The following is a 23,004-nucleotide window of genomic DNA, read 5'->3' as shown; positions in this document are numbered from 1 at the left end:
AAGGTATGGCAGAATTCCTGGTGACAGGAGTGTGTAACTGAAATTATTCTCATTCCAGTAGAGGGGACAAAAAGCAGAAAGGGATCAGACCCAAGGTAGGGTAGGGCTATAACCCTCAGTGGCCCAGACCCAGTATCCCAATTCCTCCAATCATGCCTGAAGCCTCAAAGTTTCCACAATCCCAAAACATCACCCATAGCTGGGGATCAGGAGTCCTAGGCCATGAGCCATGCAGGTGTGTTTGTTGGGGATGGGCCATCACTCGTAATCCCTCTTCCATCCTGGAAATCAAGGCCAGTGGCCCGAGGAGGCAAGTACCCCACCACTGAGCTATACCACAGCCTCTATTCATTATAATCTGGGGAGTGACTCTATTGTTAGTATATTTATAGTGTAATAATTCTAATAATGTTATCAAGCGATTGTTCACAAGTACCCTTTGGTGATTTCTAGATATTGTTTAATTTACACCACAGTGGTTATTACTCTCACTTTAAGTGTGTGGACAGTGAATCCAGGTCAGAGTAAACAACAATCTCAGGTGCTACCAAGCCAATAAGCAAGAAAACGAACCAGACGCCCTTACCTGACTCTAAACCAGACAATTTACTCTGCCTATAAGGCAGGTGCTCTCCTTATTTTTCTTCACTTCAAACAACTTGGAGCAGGAGAAAAGCCAGAACTGACAATGCAACATATGACCAGCAGGAAGGTGAGCTTTGAGAAGCTACCTAGCACAGTAGAAGGACCTGACACTGTCCTGTTGAACATAAGTCAACTCCCAGAATGCCAGCATCAGTCACTGTGTTACATAGGATCACGAGAAGAAACCAAGACCGGGTCTAGGCTGCCCGTGGTGGTGCATGCCTGTAATCTCAGCACTTGGAAAGAAGAAACAAGAAAAGGACTGTAAGTTCAAGGCCAACCCTGTCTACATAGTAAGTTCTAAGCTAGCTTATAAGACACTGTCTCAAAATATCAAAAAGATAAACACACAAACAAAAATACCACTATCTCAAAATCCTGGGTGTGCATAGATCATTAAAAAGAAATAAGATTAATGTGTAACCCACAGGAATACCAAACCTCTCCCTTCTCTGAAGAATATGAATGATTACTGTTGCTGTATGGATGTTTAATGTCCCACTGCAGGTTCATTGTCTGATAGCTTGGTCTCCAAGTGATGCAACTTTGAAACTTTCAAGAGGTAGAGCCTAGCTAAAGAAAGCAGGTCATCGGGACCAAGTTTTGAAAGTGACCGACCACCCCCTAATTCTGGCCTTTTTCTTCCTGATGTGATGGGAACAGGCTCCTCTATGAGACATTCTTTACGATCACAATGAAGTACACTGGTTCAACATGCATTTCCCAGCAAGATGGATGGAAACTCCCCAAAGCCATGAGCAAAAACAAGTCCTTCCCCCTTTAACATTGCTTCCACCAGGTAGGTGGTCCGAGCAATGCATACTATGATTGCTACAGGAACGACTAATTTCCCTTTTGTCAATTCCTTCATCTTTATTCCATTCCTCCATCCCTCAAGATCAAGATTAGAAAAATATCAAACAGAGTTGCCCTTATGTCCTAAGACCATTAAGCAGAAGCTAACGTTTGGTTTCTAAACACCACCAGTCAGTGAACACAACACCATGGTTTATGTCATTCTTCATACTTTTACACCAAGCTGCTCATGTGAGTCTCCAGGGATGTCCCTAGCCTTGTGACAAGTCACAGACTCATTATGTTCAAACTCCTAATGTTTGGGTGATTTAAGGAGCGGAAACACTGTCAACTGAATAATAATTGGAGGTGTTTGCAATTGCAGATGACAGAGAGACTAGGACTGTTCTAGAACCTTCTCTTCCTCAACTAAAACCCGCAACCCCTGTCTCTGGCTCAAACCACATCACCACAGAAATTACAGCGGGGAGTAGTTTTTATCTGCTTTCTTCTGGGTGATCTCCAGGCCTATCGTAAATTGCTATAGAAACGGTCTGACAGCTTAGCTGCCCTTGGCCTCTGCTGAGACTGTAACAGGCATCTAGAAGAGAAGATGGATAAAGAAAAGAACTAAGCCTGTCACTTAAAGTAGATCCTCTGCAAAGGTGCAGAAGGCAATTACATGTATGCCATCACTCAAGGAACCTCTGGAGAGTGGTGCCCATTCCCAGATACACCTCCAAAATCACCAGCAAGCCTACACTTACCTTCGTCACTAGCCAGAATTAAGGACCCAGATAGCTAGATAGGTCCTGTCAAAGTGAAAATATGGGGGTTGTTGGTGACGATCACTTCAGTTGGAGGGCAGAAGTTTAAAGGTGACAGGTTTACAGTAGGAAGGGAGGAAGAGTTTAACAAGGAAAGGGGATGAGACAGAACTGTAAAAATGCCTTTTTCTGGGAGAGAGGCATCAGGAGGGCTGTGCCACTGCCAGGAACACAAGGATTGCAAATGTCTATCAAAATAGCAGACACACTTCAGATAGCACAGGCAGGCTTACAAAAGGCACATTCTGCTACAGGGCCAAAGAGCTTGGTCATGGGACTGGTTTTAACCATTAGGCCAAACCCGAAAACCATTGTAGGAGCCTCCAACTTGCCAACAAAGAATTTCATCTTCAATAAGAAAATGTAATGTCTTTGTTACATTAGGTCCTTGATGTCATCTAGATCAGCTTTGATTTGACATCCCTAACAATGACAAGGGCTGAAAATATCTTCTGTCTTGAGGGATTTCAAAGCATTGCTAAAATGTTTCATGATTTAGGCTAATATACTATCATTAATATTTCAAGGATGGCTTAGGTTCACATAATATTTTCAAATTCCAAATGACAATTTGTCAACGGCACATCCCATTACAAACTTAGCCTGATAATTCAGATATTTGCATAATTCAGTTCTTTCTCCATTTAATTTGGGTTTTTTCACTATAAAAGGTAAAAATATTTTGAAAATTTCAAACCCTTAAGATTGCTATTCACTATAACTATGAATAGTTAAGCCATCCTTATATAATGAAAAGATTTAGTATAATATAACACCCTGAAGTTTCTCAAATGGAAGGTCATTTCCTATGAGAAAAGAAACTGACCAGGCACTCAACTACCATTTAAGTAATTTATTTGTAAATAAAAAGTCCATTTGCTTTATTGAAATTCACAAAAATTAATATGCATATAATAAACCCACTTGTGATTCACTTGATAATGTTTGACAAACAAATCAATTGCTGAATTGTAATGGCTTTAAATAAAGCCATGAATGACTGTGGGATTGATATTATATGATACTAAATCTTTTTATCATATAAGGATGGCTTAAACTTCCATAATAATTAAATATATAATTCTGAAAGAAACTGGAAAAATGACAGTGGAGAGAGTTGCTAGGCCAACATTTGCTATTTTCAGTGTAATATATTTTGCTATGCTGACAGTCATAGTTAGATTCCTTATTATAAGCTATGAAAATAATCATATAAAGTCACGTGATAACATAATGGATTATGCCGTGTCTGTATTCAAACACTCATTTAGAGATTTTTAAAATCACTTAGGGTATTCTTTACAGTGCTATACCTAGTAATTTATTAACTATATATTCCTGTAAAAAGGTTGGGAGTGAGTTAGCTTCACGCAGCTCACTACAGTAATGCTGTATGAAGCACTTTCTTTAAGATGTTGAAAATTAGGCTTACAGCCATAACCACTTCAAAGGATGTCAAATACATCACAATACGCTACACACTAATGACAAGCTTACATTTTAAGACTCTAGTTTTAGGAGTCTTTTAATTATTCATATGACACTGATTAATTTATGTCTTTTTGTGCAGACTACAAACCCACCACATTGAACATTACATAAAATGTCACAGCACAGTACCTCTAAAAAATTATAATTAATGCCGATTTTCTAGGACCCCAACTTAAACTGCAGGGATACAGGAGCGCAAATGGCAGTAAAAAATATACAAACATTAGGTCCCTGTCCTGGCTGGCTTCATGTCAACTTGACACAAGCCAGAGTTATTTTGGAAGAGGGAGCCTCAATTGAAAAACTGCCCCTACCAGATTGGCTTGTGGATGAATCTGTGGTACATCTTCTTCATTGATGATTGATGTGGGAAGGCCCATCCCACTGTGGGTGGTGCCGCCTCTTGGCTAGTAGTCCTGGGTGCTTGCAGAAAGCAGACTGAGCAGGGCATGGGGAGAACGCCAGTAAGTAGCACTCCTCCATGGTCTCTGCATCAGAACCTCCAGGTTGTGGTTCTGCGTATCTCTGACGATAGCGTGTGATATGGAAGTGTGAATGAAGTAAACTTTTTCCACTCTTAATTCCCTATGGTCATGGCGTTTTATCACAGCAAAAGAAACCTAGCTAAGTAACACAGAAGCACCAATTTGTATACTTGTTCTTCCTATTAGTTTCAAACTCCATTTTAACTTTTCTCATTTTTTCCTTCCCCAGTCATATTCCACAAATGTTGGTCATAGTTAATATAGAGGAGTAGTACAATAGCATCTATAAATTGTTGTTAAAGATCATTTATTAAATTAATGTAGCAATTTACCCCAATGTGACCTCTACCTGCCAGCAGTGGATGCTATTCTATATACGAAAAAATATGATGGAGATTCCTTGTTGCGAGCTATATAACTTTAATGAAGAGACAAAAATATCCCTCACCCACAGCTCTGACCTAGATTGAACATTAATTTTCAAGACACATATAAAGTCACCTTAATTATATTACCTCTAATTGAAAAATGGATACCGTATTGTAAACGAATACAGAGAACGTCAATTGGTGTCCAAATGACAACTTTTGCCTCTCTAAAAATATATCCAACCACTGCAAGGTACATTTTCATATTAGTATAAAATGACACAGATAGATATAGGTGCCAGTGTGGCCGCCATCATGTTCCATACCGAGTTGGAAAATAGCTCTTTAACAGTGTAATTTTTCACTGAAAGACATCCAGTTAACTTATTGGCCTGTTTTCAGGGCCATTCACTGCTCCCCCAAAGCCCATTTTCTCCTGCTAGTTTGATGACTTGTCTGAGTTGGTAAAAGGGTCATGGATGGAAATTTCTACTCCCTCATCATTATCAACTATGCTAATAAGAACTTTGAATACTGGAATCACATTTAGAAGAAAATTGGAATCAAGTTCCTCTAAGGAAAGGTACTGATAATCTTATTAACTCAAGTATCCATTTATTAAACAAATATTAATTTTTTGGCTATGCATAAAATTTATGGAGAAGGGACAGAGAGATAATGAAATCTTTCAAATCCATATGCTTTGCCTGCAGGAAGACATTTATTACCTGCTGTGATGTCACTGGGTGACTTTCCTGGCTGGTAAAGAGTCAGTTTAAGTTTTCCATCGCTGAGCAAGAGGAGGAGACTGCCTGACACCAGCTGGAGTTCACTGAAGAGCAGAAGTCCCGCCTTATTCCAGGTTCGGAATTGAAAGCTGGCTGAAATGGCTTCCTCTTTAGTAGACGCTGGGAGGACCAAATAACTCCTGGGGCTCAGAAAAGTCAGAGGCATAGACTGTGGTTGTGAACAAGAAAAGGAGGCATTTCCCTGAGGACAGAGGACAAGAAAAGGCACTCAGCTTGTTACCCTCCACACAGATTGGAGTGTAAGTGCTCATAAAGTCTGGTTACCAATCTCATATCATTCTAGCCTGAAAACAATTGGCTGTTACCATGAAGGTCCATGTTAACATTGACTGATACCATGAAGGTCTGAATCATTGCCATTCATCTTAATAGTTCTTGAAGCATGTCCCCAGGCTTTCTAGTCACTCTTCAACCTTAGAATGGACTTGGAAATCTACTTCATTGAGAAGAATCAACATTGAAGTTTTATTTTATACAACCGTTACATTGTCTGTGTATGTTACATTGTCTAACCTTTGTTAGATGGTTAGACGCTTGAGAACACAAATGCTAACTGCTAATGTAAACATATAGAAGGAAGGGAATTTTAAGACTATTAAACCCGCCGCCGGGCATGGTGGCGCACGCCTTTAATCCCAGCACTCGGGAGGCAGAGGCAGGCAGATTTCTGAGTTCGAGGCCAGCCTGGTCTACAAAGTGAGCTCCAGGACAGCCAGGGCTATACAGAGAAACCCTGTCTCGAAAAACCAAAAAAAAAAAAAAAAAAAAAAAAAAAAAGAACCAAAAAAAAAAGACTATTAAACCCTACGGAGATAGGAACAATTATCAGCTTCAGTTTGAGCCTACACTTTATTTGGGTAGCTGCCCTCTCCTGCCTTACACAGAGCACATCCTCTTGTCCAAGAGCAGTGGGATGGTCTTGGCACAAGTGATGTAGACAAACACAATTTAGGACAAACTACACATATATGTCTATATTTCCTTTTAAATTATCTCCCTGTAATAGAAAAGTAAGGAAATTAAAATCTTACTGTGTGTTAGAAACATACAAAGAGCCCAAATTCACCGAGAATTAGGAATAAAATATTTTCGATAATAAATATTCTTGTGATGCACTTTGGGATTTTCTGCACAACATGAGATTCAATTTGCATATTTTGAATTTTAAGGAATGAAAGAAATTAATGAAAATCTATTTAACTCTGCATTTTATCATCAAAATAGTCAAGTTGGAAAACATGTTTCCCAGAATTTCAATCTTTGCTTCTAGCTAAAAGTTCCTACAAAACCTAGAACAATATTTGACAATAAGACACCAGCCATTTTGCCCCCAGAGGTGTTAGGAATCACGTATAATGGTGAGTGATCACAAACAACCTTTCAGTGACACACACTGCTTGCTTGCTAGCAGAAACCCTGAAGTTTCTTTCTGGAAGATGGCTTCCCGAATCCATGCCAAAAGGCCAGGCTTGGGACTTGGTAGATGCCCAATGGTCAAACGACTTGCTATACAAACTTGAGGACTGGAGTTTGGATCTCAGAATCTGGTACAGATGCTGGATGGGTAGGGAAGCCATCAGTAATTTCAACCTCAGATGACTCAGAGTCAGGGAGATTCCCAGTGCAAGCTGGCTAGCAGCAAACAGGCAAGCTCTGAGTTTGATCAACAAATACAACCTCAATGAATAAGGTGGAATAGTGACCTTATTCTGATTAGTATAGTGATTCCCCCCAACAGCAGCCTCCAGCTTCTACTTGCACACATCCACATATATCCAAAACAAACAAAACGACAACAACAACCCATGCATGCACACACACCCCCAAACAAACATACACACAAGGTTTGTCCCACTTTCTGCTCTCTCCCATTCTGTACCACCTCTTTATCATGACAGCTGGTCCTGCTGGGCAGTGACAAGCCAAGTAGATGTCCAGCCCAGATGTGTATCGTGGATTTATTAGAGACAGAAGGTACCCAGAGGCAACAGCTCCTGTAGAAGCCTCGGAAAGCTCATCGCATAAGCCACAAATGCTCTGCCAACTCTACTTGGTCCATTCACACTGCAGCTTCAGTTCGTGAGCTCCTACTGCCAGGCCTTCACTTCCTGGTTCCTCTGCTAAGTCCTAATTGTAACACTCTGCTATTGCTTCCCTGACTGAGCCATGACCAACAGAGCTAAAGGCTGCCACATTTCCATAGACTTGGGGTATAATGGAGCCCAGACAACACTGCTAATTAGACAGCATGGCAGCTCCAATGCTGTGCCAGTCTATAAGCTCTTTATTTGGGATGAATAGCCGTGATAAATGCAAGTGTTTCTTGTGTCTTGTTAACACACCAGAAAGCTACCTAATTCTTGAGGCCTTGTGATCACCCAACAAACTGGTCAGGCAATAACTTCTTAAACAAACTAAACAAACAAACAATATATTGGGAGTAATACTATGTCCATAAAATTTAAACAGCCACAACAAAATTAAAATCATATCGCAATAGAATTTTACTTCTCATGCTATTTTTTAATTTATGCAGCAGAGTTTTCTCCAAATTAAAACATTCCATCTAGGAGAGAGGGGCATGGCTCATGAGATTCAAGAAGTCAAAATATCACCACATGTCTTAGAAAAACTAAAGCTCAGAAAATTCTGGAAGGCTCCTTCCTGGCATTATAGATATCATAAACAATTGCTAGGGGGGCGTCTGACCAGTCAACCTGTGAGGAGAGAGCTCTAGAGTGCACCCTTGTGACTCATCACCTGTGTTGGAGTGGCTTTTTCTGTGACGCAGCTGCTGTTGAGTTGTTCTCACTTGTGTAAGTACCTTGGTATTACCCACACTCCTCCTATTCATGACCCCATTAGAAACTCATTGGTCAACCAAGTTAGACTTTGGTGCAAATATTACTTTGGTCTCTCATGAGTTCCCTTTATGGTGAAGAAGTAGGTGTGTGTGTGTGTGTGTGTGTGTGTGTGTTGTTTCTACCCACAAAAAAAATCTCTTATACATTTACTTCATATAAAAATAAATATATGGCCAGGTGGTGGTGGTGCACACCTTTAACCCCAGCACTTGAGAGGTAGAGGTAGAGGCAGAGGCAGAGGCAGAGGCAGAGGCAGAGGCAGAGGCAGAGGCAGAGGCAGAGGCAGAGGCAGAGGCAGAGGCAGAGGCAGAGGCAGAGGCAGAGGCAGAGGCAGAGGCAGAGGCAGAGGCAGAGGCAGAGGCAGAGGCAGAGGCAGAGGCAGAGGCAGAGGCAGAGGCAGGTGAACCTCTGTGATTTTGAGGCCAGCCCAGTCTACAGAGTAAGTTCCAGAATAGCCAGGGCTACACAGAGAAACCCTGTCTTGAAGCAAAATTAATTAATTAATTAATGAAAATAGGCATATGAAAAATACCTGTGTTTTATGAATTATAACTCCAACAAATAGAATTAAGCTCCTATATGCTTACTGTTAACCAGAGAGAAATTTTAAAGAAGAGCCAAGTCTAAAACATATTGAATGAGACTCTTAAATGGAGCAATTTTATTTAGAAAAGACACATTTTCCTCATTCCTTCACTTGGAGGGTCTTACCATGGTGATGATCTGAGGGCTGTGTTCCTTGACCAAGCCAATGACATCTACGCCATTATAAAAGAGGTTCTCTAAACATCCATGGAAATGTTTGTATGGCAAGGACACTGATTTTGCAGGTGCTGAGATCCCTCCAAAGCTGATCTTAGAAAGAAAAATGGCATCAATAATATTGTTTAGTGATTTTAGGAGAACCTGTTTAAATAATTATGATTAGCAATTATAGCAATAGTCATCCTGTAGATAACTTCACAACACCACACACAGAAAAAAATTAAGATACAGACTTTTAAAAACAAATTTATGTGCATTCAGTCTTCATTTGGGTGACAGTTTAATTATTCTTCCAAGTTGCTAATCACACCTGGTTTTGATATTTATTGCTTAATGAAGAAAAATACACTTTTCTATTCACAGTAGAACTTGGGCTATTTAATAAGGTACCTAATTATGATAGTTTATTTTGTATATGTTCCTAGCACAATTTGCTATTTGCATATTTAAATCGGATGTTAACGAATTAATCTGTTTCTGTTTTAGTCTCCCTTAGATTTGCATTCCTCAGGAGTAGAATACAAGAAAGTCAGATCATGCCTTCTAGATTTGCATGCAGCAATGAGAGCCCATCACTGAAAACATGATCTACACATGTGACTATACATGTCAGGTGAGAGGATGGCCATGTGCTATAATGATACATATAAATACATAATAAATGATGTGCTTCAAGTTTGGTATGAAAGTGAGTTAGACCTCCCTGGGAATACCTTGTCAGCCTGGGGATTTATTCTCAAGGTGTGCTTTTATAGCATTTTTTTGACTAGGAAATTAAACTACACACACATCATCAAATCTGTATTAATTGAAATGTAACCACCACACCTCATAATCAAGATCCAGGTAATTGAATTCTCCTTGGGCATGGAAGTGACGCCTGTGCTCGTCCACTGTAAAGTTGACCTGTTTCCCCAGTCTCTGGATGAGCACAGAATGCCAGTGCTGATCATCCAGCAGGCTGCCCAGTGTGAGGTTGATCAGGGTCGAACTGGAGGTCAGTCTAGCATCACCTAGAAGAAAAAAAAAATAATAACAGCTCTCTGATCCAGTTAAAACGGGTGGGGAGCTTCTATTTGATGGACCAGTATCGCTGACAGTAATTTGTAACCTTCTTTGATGTTTGCCATCCTGAACAGTGGTGTGAATTTACCTGCAACTTGATTATAATGATCTCTCAACCTTGCTGTAATTTCCTCCACTGTTAATTCTTTCTATTATTATTACCCATTGCAAGCTCATTTTCTATGTAAATTTTATCTTTGCTACAAGCTCATTATTTTTACTGCTGTAATATTTTTCAATGACCCATCCCATTCTTTATGATGCTAGGGAATAACTGTGGAGCTCCATCGGTGTTATGGGAAGAGCAGTCAAAGTGGGGTGTGTGCAGTTTGCAAACATGAATCTTATGAACACTGGGCATACACGCAAGTCCTTCAACAGGAAAATAAGGTACTTTCGATGTTAAAGGAAGTGGGCTATGAAAACATCAAGTTACATAAGTAAAAAGCAATGGTCAGACCTTCCAAGAGCCTCACCAAGCAGTTTTACCTGAATTAATAAGTAAGAAGAGCTTTCCTCTTCTTAACTCCAATGTGATATGATCTCCAGCAGGCCCTGCCCTGTGCAGTAGGATCCCATCGCTCTCCATGGTTTTAAATTTCAAAGATATGATATCTCTTATTGGACTCAAGGAGTTTTGATCAAATCTGTAGAGGAGGGAACTTTTTCCATCAAGATCAATTACAACCGACCCTAGGAACAAAGACAGTGAATGTCATCTTTGTACAAATCAATATGGTTTACCCTGAAAAATGGTAACTACTGGTGTGTGTGTGTGTGTGTGTGTGTGTGTGTGTGTCTGTGTGTGTGTGTCTGTGTGTGTTTGTGTGTGTGTGTCTGTCTGTGTGCCTGTGTGAATGTGTGTGATGTCAGACCAACAAGTATCTCATAACATCAAAATCCCAAATTGATTCAATTATATTTGGATCTTTTTAACTACTCAAGAAATTCATGATTTAGAAATACTCTTTAAATGTATACCTCAAATTTTCTTATGTTACTAAAGGCTAGTCTTTACAAAAGAAAAAAATCAGAAAATGATTACAATGAATATATATAATCACTTTATAGTACATATTTTTTAAATCAAGTATAGTTGAATAATGGTATTGGGCTGTTGAAATTAATTTGCAGCGGGGGGAGGAAGATCCAGAAAAAAATGGTTTGAATATCTCAACATTCTTCCAGACATGTGCTATAACTATCAAAGACAGCATCCATACATCCATACACAAATATATATAATATAATATATAGTTTATATTATATATATATATATATATATACATATATATATATAAACACTTCAAGTACATATTAAATTGGCCTTGTGCTCTGTCTTATTATATCATTTCCACGGCCAAGTGATAGTATTTAAGGACAAGGATATTTCTGCCTTCCCAAAGGCATCATTAGGAAGACATGAACCTAATGGTATTGTAGGGTTTATACTACTGCATTTATGTCATACTTTGACATCAACCTGTTTTTCAGCTTTCTGACAGTGTCTTACCTACTCATTGTCAAGCTCACTCATATTCAGTTCATCTTTTAAAAGATGTCATGTTACACTAGTAACATAATAGTACAACTGTCAAAATCAGTTGTACCCACAAAAGACACAAGTGAAACCTATAATGTTCAAAAGTCCTTACTGTATTTTCTGTTTCACCAGTCAAAGATATTTTAAAGCAATTACCCTTGAGAGTACATTGATATAATAAATGAAGAGAAACCCAATCAAATAAGGCACATTTTTTCAATGTGTCATCTGACTTCTTTCAGTAGACAACATGACATAGCTTATTCATATTTCATTGATGAAATTATTATAGTTACTTCTATGCCCAAACATGTATTTGATTCAGACTAATCACTACACCTCAGAAACTGTTAATCACTCCTACCAACCCCTTATATTTTTCCACTATTCTATGAAGCTAAAGACTCAGGGGTCTGATTGTTTTTTTACATCTTGTTAATATGCTTGTAAAGAATTCATTCACATGAATAAACATCACATTCCTTAGAAAGAATAATGCTAGCCGAACAATCATTCCTTGTTATATAGTTGAATGAATGTGCGTGGCTAAAACGTAACTCTTTGTCAAACACAAATGATGTTTTCTACCATTACTAGATGGCAATAAATTAAGAAAAATTTCAGCCAGATAGACTTTAAATGCTGACACATTTGGAGCAATGCAGTTATCTCTGACTTAATGTATTGCTTAGAGGCAACTATCAGAGTAATGATTTTATTTTAGATAAAGACTATTTTTGGAATTAGCTACCAAGAGATTTTTCCCCCATAAAAACCATCCATGTTACTTTAGCCTACTATTTCTTTCTCTCTCTCTCTTTTTCACTATTGTTATTATTACATTATAATGGTTGTATCCATCTTCCATGGCACCTCAAGCTTTGGGGCCTGGAATACTTCCATCAGCAAAATAAGGTAGTGGAAAAAAAGAAAGAAAGAAATCTTGGACAATTGATGCCTAAAGCAATGGGGCAATGTTTTATCCCTCAACTAAAGCCACTTTCCATCCTCTCTGCCCTTTACCTGCTTTCAACCTAACAAGTGTATGGCTATGCATATCAATGAAGTCATTTACTATAAACATACTTAGTCTACCATGTCTGAGGTACTGCATGCTATATGCTGGGTAGAAAGTATTGAAGATCAGTACATCCTTTTGGAGCTTAGACTCAGAGAAGATGAACAAATGTATCCATAAAACCATTACAGAGAGTAGCTGGTGGAGAAAACAGAGCCAACTGGCTAAGATGCTCAAAAAGAGCTTGCTCAGTGGTCAGATGTAGAAATCTGAGTCTCGGGCAGTTCCTTTTCAGTAACCTGGCCTCTCTCTACAGTTTCAAACCCCATATCCTCTCTTCGTCAACTAGATAACTCTTGAGGCATTTAATTTCAAAAAGGCTAGATATTCTCCCAATTATGTTTACATTTACTGTCACAAATTCATAATCAAAGATTATTGAGAACCTACTATGACAAGAAATAATTTAATGCTCTGAGGAAGGATGTGGAGTCCCTTCAAACAAGGTGCCTCCGAGGAGTGGGGGGAGGGAGTGTAGAAATAGGGAAATGAGCATATTGGTGACAAGCCCCTTGCATATTTAACATGCATATAAGCAAGACTGTTCAGAAGGATGGAAAAGATGGAAAGCAATCATGTAGCACATATGGAATATAAAGATGAAATTCAGTATGATCCCTGACATTTTCATATTAATGAAATACTATGCTCACTGACAACCATTCACCTTTTTATTATTACATTTGCAAAGTTATTTACGCAAACATCTGACAGTGAAATATAGTCTTGAACTATCAGCATAAAGCTCTGTATAATGATAAATAAAATACCCTGATTAGGTTTCCAGGGTTTGTTTGATTGTTTGTTTGTTTGTTTTTGTCAGCTTGACACATGTTAGAGTCTTCTGGGCAGAGAAAACCACAGGTACAAAAATTCCCCCCATCAGACTAACTGTAGGCCACCCTGTGGGATATTTTCTTAATTAGTAGTTGATGTGGGAGGGCCCAATGCACTGTTTCCTACTCAGTCTATATTCTTATACACCCCACATCAGATGGTGCTGAGGCATATAAGAAAACCAGCTTAGCAAGCCACAGAGAACAAGCCAGAAGCAAGGTTCCTCCATGGTCCCGCTTCAGGTTCTGTCTCCAGTTCCTTGTTAGGTTCCTGCCCCAACTCCTTTGATGATGGATGGCAATGTGGAAGTATAAATGAAGCCAAACCATTCCTCTCCAAGTTGCTTTTGGTCACTGTTTTATTACAACAGAAACCCTAATGAAGACATAAAAAACAAATGGTAGAAAGATCTGAAACCTACTTCTTTAACCTATCTGCTCCCGCTCATAAAAGAACCTTCTGTGATTTCATAAGGTATTCTAAAAACAAAACAAAAAAAAAAAACAGGGAGTGGCCAGGAATCGAATCTTCAAAGCATCTTTGCTGGGCAAGGTCCCACAATGTTTTTACATTCAGGCTTAGAGACAAAGATTTGTGTTCCTATGATAAAAATACTTGACAGATATAAAATATGAGAGGAGAGATTTATCTTGGCTCTTGTTTTCAGAGGTCTCTAGCATGTCATGGAAGGGTGTATTTGTGGTACTGATGTTTGAAGTAGAACTCCTCACACTATGGGGGATGAGGAACCAAAGAGAGCAGGCAAAACAGGGGCCCATATAAAATCGACAAAAGCCTGGTCCTTATGGCAGACTTTGGCCATCCAGGCCTCACCTCCTAGAATTGCCACAGTGCCGCATAGCTACTCCCAGCAGCGTTGGGACATGTACTCAGATACAAGCCTGGGGAACATCTCATATTCAAACAATAATAGTGGGGGTGGTTGTTTTCTGTCTCACAACAAATTACTTAACCTCTTTGTCTTGCTTCTTCATGCATGAAATGAGAGTTAACAGCATATTCTCCACAGGTTTGTTGTATGAGTGTTTATCCACATAGTAACAAGTAATCAATGAGCACTCATTGCTGCTAACGCTAGCCTATTATTTATTATTAGGATATTGCGCAGGAAAAGAGCTGCTCAAATTAACTACTTGGGTGGATTTCTGATTCTTTAAAACATAGTGAATTTCTGAAGAGCACACACACACACTCACGCATTCACACACCCACATTCACATATGCATATGCACATACATACACAGGCACATATACATGTCCATACATGCATGTATACACACACACACCACATGCACATAGACACATGCATATGCCAAACATGGACAGAAAGACATGTGCACATGCACACGCAGACATACACACACATACACACATATATACATGCAAGGCATGCACATATACATGCAGACCACACACACACACATATATATACATGCAAGGCACGCACATATACATGCAAGGTACACACACACACACACACACACACACACAGAGAGGGATGCTCTTCAGTTATCAGAGCCACTGCCAGGTTATGCAGAGACAGTGATCTGAGCCTGCTGTGGATTCTGTGGCTCTTTCCCTGTCAGCTTCTGCTCAAGCCGACTGACTCCGGCAGTTGTTGGTGACCTGAATTCTCCTCAGTGAATACTGCCATCTCCAATCTGCTTAATTTAAAGCAAGAATTGAGGCAAGAAGAGACTCAAAAGGATTGTAGGCCTAGACCAATTCTCCTTGTGATTCCATATGTGTCTTTGCTTATATATGATGCAGAAATGTAAACTTCCACAGAATGGAAAGCATTCCAATAGAAAATTTACAAATGTCTTTCACCGGAGCTGTGTGGGAAGCAATGCTCCTGAAATGGGCACTCAACCTGCCTTCCTTCAGCATATATTTATGGCCAGCTCTCTGCGAGCACAGAGGCAGATGAAGCATGGCATGAAAACGAAGCACACTCTTTTATATTTCTCAAAAACCTTACTATCTATGAGAAGACACACATCCCTGAGATGCAATTATTCATGCTTTTGTTCAGAGCTTTGCTTCTGGATCGGGCAATGTCCCCAGTGCTGTCTATGATGCGCAAGACAGCCAATCTACAATATCCTCTGTGAAGGATTTCAACTGAGCTGCAGAAACGCTTCACCGGCTTGAGCAGCAGACACTGTCGCTACCTGTACATACTTCCTGTGCAAAGCCACTTATCATTTTGAGGTATTCTCTTAGGGCTGACTCTCTCTACCTAACCCCTCTATCCAGTCCCACTCCAAAAGTTTGAGCATTCTAATCCTTTTCTTTTTCCAGCATAAGAAAAATGTTATTTTCATCTTAATGACCCCATTCATATAAAAGTTTGCATTCATTTTTTTAATATTTTATTAGATATTTTCTTTATTTACATTTCAAATGTTATCCCCTTTCCTGGTCTCCCCTCCAAAAACCTCCTATCCTCTACCTCCTCCCCCTGCTCACCAACCCACCCACTCCCACTTCCTGGCCCTGGCATTCCCCTACACTGGGGCATAGAACCTTAACAGGACCAAAAGCCTCTCCTCCCATTGATGTCCAAAAAGACCATCCTCTGCTACATATGCAGATGGAGCCATGAGTCCCACCATATGTACTCTTTGGCTGGTGGTTTAGTCCCTGAGAGCTCTAGGAATACTGGTTAGTTCATATTGTTATTCCTCTTATGGGGCTGCAAACCCCTTCAGCTCCTTGGGTCCTTTCTCTAGCTCCTCCATTGGGGACCCTGTGTTCAGTTCAATGGTTGGCTGCAAGCATCCACCTCTGTATTTGTCTGGCACTGGTAGAGCCTCTCAGGAGACAGCTATATCAGGCATCTGTCAGCAAGCACTTTTTTGGCATCCACAATAGTGTCTGGGTTTGATGAATGTATATAGATTGGATCCCCAGGTGGGGCAGTCTCTGGATGGTCACTTCTTCAGTCTCTGCTCCATACTTTGTCTCTGTAACTTCTTCCATGTGTATTTTGTTCTTCCTTCTAAGAAGGACCGAAGTATCCACACTATGGTCTTCTTTCTTCTTGAGTTTCATGTGTTATCTGAATTGCATCTTGGGTATTCTAAGCTTCTGGGCTAATATCCACTTATCAGTGAGTACATACCATGTGCATTCTTTGTGATTGGGTTACCTTACTCAGGATGATCTTAAAGGGCTGTCACTTTTGAAAGCAATTCCCCCCTGACTCCAAGTGGATTACTAACAACAAAAAAAAAAATCTAAGAGGGTAAATTTTTAAATTGAACTCTTTGGCCCAATCATAATAAAACAAACTGGACCAACAAGATGGCTCAGTACATAATGATTCTGCAAATTCAAATGACCCACATTTAATCTCCAGGACCCACCTAAAAGGAACTCACTCCTGCAAATTGACCTTGGTCCATGACTGCCACAGTACACACACGGAGAAACATACTAAGTAGTTTTGAAATTTTTAAAAAAAATAATCCAACTGAATAATTTTTAACTGGGTATTCCATAAACATTCAACATCTTGAGCTCTTCCTGGTTGGCACAGAAGCTGTGGACTCTTAACTTGAGACCCAAGAATACAGCCCTGCCCCCGTGAAGCTGACTTAGGTGACAGGATGAAGAAGATTTCACCAGAAGAACAAGTAGGATACAGAGGCCGATTTTCTGAAATCAAATAACCTCATTGCCTACCGAATTGTACTGGGGAAAATGAATACATTTTATTTATTTATACTACAATTGGTTCTTGAAGAAAGTTGCAGAGGTAGGAGAGATTTTTTTTTCCCTGAAAGATACTTCAGGATAAATTGATTTTGCGAGTTACACTATGAATCATAGCATTATTGATGAGGACAGATGACTAAAACTTAAAAGAGAAAGATTAGAACAGAAAATTCGTGAACTGGAAAATCATTCCTCCAATAAGAGAAAATTAATTTTATTTAAAGGTCATGAAAGGATTCTTCTTGAAAAAGATAATTAAGTCTTCTGTTCATTTAGGGTAGAATTACCCTCCAAAATATAAATCGAATAAGAATTTTATCTTTAGGGGCTAGAGAGACAGCTCAGCAGTTAACACTTCTTGCAGAAGGCCTTGTTTGAATCACAGAAACCAAGTCCGACTTCTCACAACTAACTACAGATCCAGGGACATCTGACACCCACCTTTAGCCTTCAAGGGCATCTGTAACCAGCTGTGTATATATACTCAGATACACACACGCGCACACACACAGACGCGCACACACTAAAAGAGTTTTATCTTTAAAGATCAAAGAATAAAATTAATACAGACCTTCTATGAGCTGGAGAAAGGGACCATAGGCCAAGTGCTTCTTGGTTAAAAGTGAAGTCAGCTTTTAACAGCAATCATACTGTTTCTTTATGCGAGAATTATTACCCATGAATTACTAAACTAAGGAATATAAATCAAATGGAGTCACCGTTAACCTATTCTATAGTGAGATATTCAAGCGGCAGGGTGATGGATAGGCACTTGAGACCTGCATTACTGAATCAGGTTGGAGACCAAGCACTCAAGAAATCAACAGGAAATGGGTTATACTATTTTTGCATAGAAGCATAAAGGAACCGAGGATGATTTAAGGGACTCCCACTTCTAAAACAATTCAAATGAATACCATAAAACGGAAAGAGGAATAGAAGCAAGCTCTACACCAAACCACAAAGCGCAGTGACTCCTCTGCCATGGCTCTAAATAAAAGTCAGCAATAGGCTGAGGTGCTGGACATAACTTGTGTACTTAAACATCCATCGTAACTAACTTTCTGGGTAGATGAAACCAGTAGCATTTGATCCGGCAAGGCCATTTCAGTGGGTTGTGGGAAGATACGAGTTGTCTTTCAGTCTCTGGTTTGATTGGTAACTTCTATGATGTTGCCAAAGTCACCTAAATACTTTTTTTTTTCTAACATGGAAGATGAAGAGATTAAATATCATGCTCCATATGACCAAAGGTTCTCTGGAAATCAAACAGAAGTACCACAAGGTCCCAACATAGATGACAGTCATACCATTTTGATAAGAATATTTACAATCATTTATTCGCCTCAATGATGTCTCTGTCCTTATTCAACAGTTACATTTTAAATGTAATGAATTTACTTTTATGTACTATCTCATTGTTTAGTTTATATGGAAATAGCTTTATAGATTTATTTTTGATTGTGTGTATATGTCTGTGTTAGGTTTATGCACATGTGTGCAGTGTCCTCAATGGCTAGAGAGGGTGCCAGATGCGCTGGAACTGGAGTTACAGGTAACTGTGTGCCTCCTGATATGGGTGCCAGAAAGGGAACTCGGAACTTCTGAAGGAGCTGTCCATGTTCTTAACCACAGAGCCATCTCTCTAGAAACTATATAAAAATAGTTTTCATTCATCTATTTATCAATTTTTATTACACAAAGATTATGCTATATGCCACCATGGAAGCCACTATTTCAACAGTGATCACATCCTGTCCTCAAAAGTCCCCCAATCTAAAGTGAAAGACACTAATCTACTTACCAAGTCCAGAAGTACTTTCAAATTATAAATGGTATATGAAAGCAGAGTTACAGGGAGGATTGGGCTAGATATATTTAAATTGCATTGGCCATGAGGTCTATCTCTGCTGCTAAGATATCTAAGCTAAACACATAAAGGATTGAAGGTCAGGAGAGGAAATGAAAGATAGTGAATGAGTCCCCTTGGGAGATGGAGAAGACAAAAGGGTTGGCATTGAGGAAGAAAATGGAAACAGCCTACAGGAAGTACCATTCCAAGCAGGTCACCGTGTTCATGGGGTGACCTGCCTGTGGGTTTCTGTATTTGGACTTTGTTCTTACATCTAGGAGTTAACCATTGACCCTCAAGTAGGGCCAGCGCTTCTCAGTTGGTGTCACTATGGCCTTCCAGTTCAAAGATCAATGTGTTTAACTGTTCTTATAACTGGCAGGACTAGAACTGCAAGAGTGGCCCTCCACACTGCATGGATGCTCTTTGTCTCTAAAACTGTATCCTCGGCATCTCACGCTGTCTCCTATTATCTCATCTCAGGTACATGGTGTTCAAAAATCAGCCAAGGACTGGGAGCAGGGGAAGGGGAGCTGGAGCTCTCCATTGATAACTTCTTTTGAATATCTCCTTCTCAATTTTTAGCCTCTCTGGAGACCTGGAACTCTGGCCTCTATCTCCTAAGTCTGCAATGGCTGATAAACTTTCTGCTTGTCCTAAGAAAACTGCCAGTTGAATATGAATCTCCTGGAATGTGCTTCTTGGCTTTCTAGAATCCAATGCTTTCAATTTTCTACCTGCTTTGAAATGAATTTCAGAGCTCTGAGGCTGGATGGGTCACACGGCCCCCAATGGAGGAGCTAGAGAAATTACCCAAGGAGCTAAAGGGAACTGCAACCCTATAGGTGGAACAACAATATGAACTAACCAGTACCCCGGAGCTCTTGTCTCTAGCTGCATATGTATCAAAAGATGGCCTAGTCGGCCATCACTGCAAAGAGAGGCCCATTGGACTTGCAAATTTTATATGCCCCAGTACAGGGGAACGCCAGGGCCAAAAAGGGGGAGTGGGTGGGTAGGGGATTGGGGGGGTGGGTATGGGGGACCTTTGGTATAGCATTGAAAATGTAAACGAGGAAAATACCTAATTAATAAATAAATAAATAAATAAATAAATAAATAAATAAATAAATAAATAAATAAAAAGCCTATCTGTCTAGTATGTTTACTTGTTATGGGCACCAAGTTAACCCAATAAAAGTTGTTCTGACCCAACATACCAAAAAAGGAAGTCATTTGCCTTTTTTTTTTCTTAACATTTGTAATCACTGTAATCCATTCATTTATCCAAGGTTGCCAAATGGGCATGTTTTCAATACTATCATATTTTTAATATTATTTCCTAGTTAAAAGGAGAAAGGAAACATTCTCTGTCGTATTTAAATATTATAGAATATTCTGGAGATTATGAAAGAAACATTTATTTTATTAGCTTTCAAAATAAGAAATTGATACCTTAATGTCTCTCATATGTGACTTATGGGTCTGTGAAAAATTATTATGGGACCAGTAAGAAAGTAGGTAAAGGGCTCCATGACAAACGTGATGACCTGATGACCCAATGACCTGAATTCAGACCATGGGACTCATATGGTAGAATGAGGAAATTATGTCTCATAGTTGTCCTCCAACAAACACAAACAAACAGAGAGAGGGGGGGAGAGAGAGGAGAATGAAAATATGGAGCAGGAATGAAGGAGAGAATATAGACTCGACAGTTAAAAGTTTTGCCCTCTTGGTGAAGTTCCAAATTTGGTTCCCACATCCAGACCTAACAGCTAACAACCACCTGTAACTCCAGCTCCAAGGGATCCAACTCCCTCTTCTGGCCTCCATAGACACTGTACTCACATGCACATTGAAACACATACATAACTTTCAAAAATAAAAATAAATATTAAAAAATAAACATTGTTATGAACCCCTTTATTTACATATACTTGACATGTTTTGGAGTTGTATAGATACTTCTATTGATGTTAAATGTTTCTGTTGTGGGATGGGAGATGCCTTCTCCATTATTTCTGAACTCTTTGCACACACTTCTGAAGATTTTTTCATAGTTTTCATAGTTCTTTCTTCTAGTATTGTAATGCTAGCTGTATGGCAGCATCAATAGAACATTACCTGCCAAGTAAAAATATTAGAACTATATAAAAGCTTTACAAAGAATGGCAGAATCTGTCCAATTGAATTTAGGCTCACTAGAAGCTGGCTTACTTTTAAATCTGACACAAAATAGGATCCTTCAGCTATGTCTTATAGACAGATGAACAGTTAGATAAGCAGCTGTGTCTAAGTTACCTGGTCAAACTTTCAGCAATTATCATGAGAAACTAGCTCAATAAATATGTATTTGATTCAATTATAACTTTCTGTTTCCATAAATGAACTGCTTTTAATTTTCTGTCCTAGCAGGGTACATGATAGACACGATAGAATCCTTAAAGCAGAAAAATTACTACCTTGCTTTCTTTGAGTATTATGGTAGTCTGAGTAAAAATGTCCCTCATAGGCCCATAGATTGGAATGTTAAGTCTAAGGACTGGCACTATTTGAGAAGGGTTAGGAGGCATAGGCTTGTTGGAGGAAGTGAATCACAGAGGGTGGGCTTTGAGATTTCAGAAGGCTATATTAGGTCCAGTGTTCTCTCTACTTGAAGATCAGGATGCCACTCTCAGCCACAGTTCCAGTGCCATTAGTGCTGCCATGCTCTTGCCATGCCCCTGCCATGATGATAATGGACTTACCCTCTGGAACTGGAAGCAAGCCCACAATTAAATTAATACTTTTGTAAGAGTTGCCTTGGCCATGGTGTCTCTTCACAGCAATAGAACAGTGACAAAGACAAGTACTATTTTCCCCTTGGGAAGCTGAAATCTACTGATGACATTGTTATACTCTGGACTTTAAGTGTCCCCTGAAGGTCTATGTAGTCAAGGCTTGCCCCTTGCTCCTAATACAGTCAGAAAATGGTTGAAATATTAAGAAATGCGGTCTAATAGCCAATCTTTCAGCATGCTTCAAAAGACACTGTGGACCCTCTGTCTCTTCCTTTTCTCCCCTTTATTCATGTCCCAACTATGAAATGAACTTGCTGCTACAACAAAGTACCGTTATATCTCAGGACCCAAATCAACAAACCAATAGACTGTGAACCAAACTTCCCAATGAGCCAGAGCAGCCCTTTCCCCTTCTTAGGTTGATGGTTTCATGTCTATTAGAACAACTGAAGCTAGCTCACAGTGTATAATTCCAGCTTCCAGTGTTTGGGACATTATTAAATGTGCATTTCTATTTTTTTAAACTTAGCATGAGCTTCGTAATGATTGACTTATGTTCTCTTCGATGAATAAAACCTGTAATTTTCTCTCGCACAGTCAATATTTAAGCCATTAAATACCATAGTTCAGTATTTTTCTACATTTCTTCTCATCAAGTCTCTCATTCAGTTCTCCCTGTGTCTCATTCCTCACTGTTGGAGGTTGGGCGTGCTGCTTGGATGATGGGGAAAGCCTACCCGAGGCTCACCAAAATGCCTCCATTCACTCATCCATCTATCCAGAGGATTGATGACAGAAAGAGGAACCTGTTGTGCACCAGGACAAAGACAAAACACTGTGGAGAAGAAAGACTGCTTTGTGACAGTTGAAAACATCGCTAGGTCTGAAAGTGGCATATCAGAGAAGTTGAGAGCACCTATTACTCCCTGAGGGAAGATGATTATCTCTGGAAGAAAGAAGGCAGAGTATGGAACAAATGCTAAAGGCACCATGCAACGCCCCTAGGGCTAGAAAAACCAGGAAATTATGGCATGCCGCAGCAACAAAAATTAG

At 39.5% G+C, this 23,004-nt stretch overlaps 1 protein-coding gene across 4 annotated transcripts in view; it reads right to left on the bottom strand.

Moving 5' to 3' along the window:
* Positions 1 to 23,004, bottom strand: part of Cntnap4 (contactin associated protein-like 4) — a 312,910-nt gene that overhangs the window by 119,713 nt on the left and 170,193 nt on the right. For 2 of the 4 annotated variants that reach the window (XM_006530730.2, NM_130457.2), the window contains exons 5-8: positions 10,604 to 10,807; positions 9,878 to 10,062; positions 8,996 to 9,139; positions 5,340 to 5,601 (exon numbers count right to left, since the gene is read on the bottom strand). Coding sequence is in view for 2 of the 4 variants with exons in the window: in NM_130457.2 (NP_569724.2) it covers positions 5,340 to 5,601; positions 8,996 to 9,139; positions 9,878 to 10,062; positions 10,604 to 10,807 (795 nt within the window). In the remaining 2 variants the exon portion in view is untranslated. The remainder of the gene's footprint in view (positions 1 to 5,339; positions 5,602 to 8,995; positions 9,140 to 9,877; positions 10,063 to 10,603; positions 10,808 to 23,004) is intronic. The other 2 variants (XM_030243313.1, XM_006530729.4) reach the window with 1 other exon arrangement.

The sequence above is a fragment of the Mus musculus genome, chromosome 8, assembly GCF_000001635.26.
Source record: "Mus musculus strain C57BL/6J chromosome 8, GRCm38.p6 C57BL/6J".
Lineage (NCBI taxonomy): Eukaryota > Metazoa > Chordata > Mammalia > Rodentia > Muridae > Mus > Mus musculus.
Note: the sequence above shows the minus strand (reverse complement) of the source record. Positions and strands in the feature narration are given on the sequence as shown.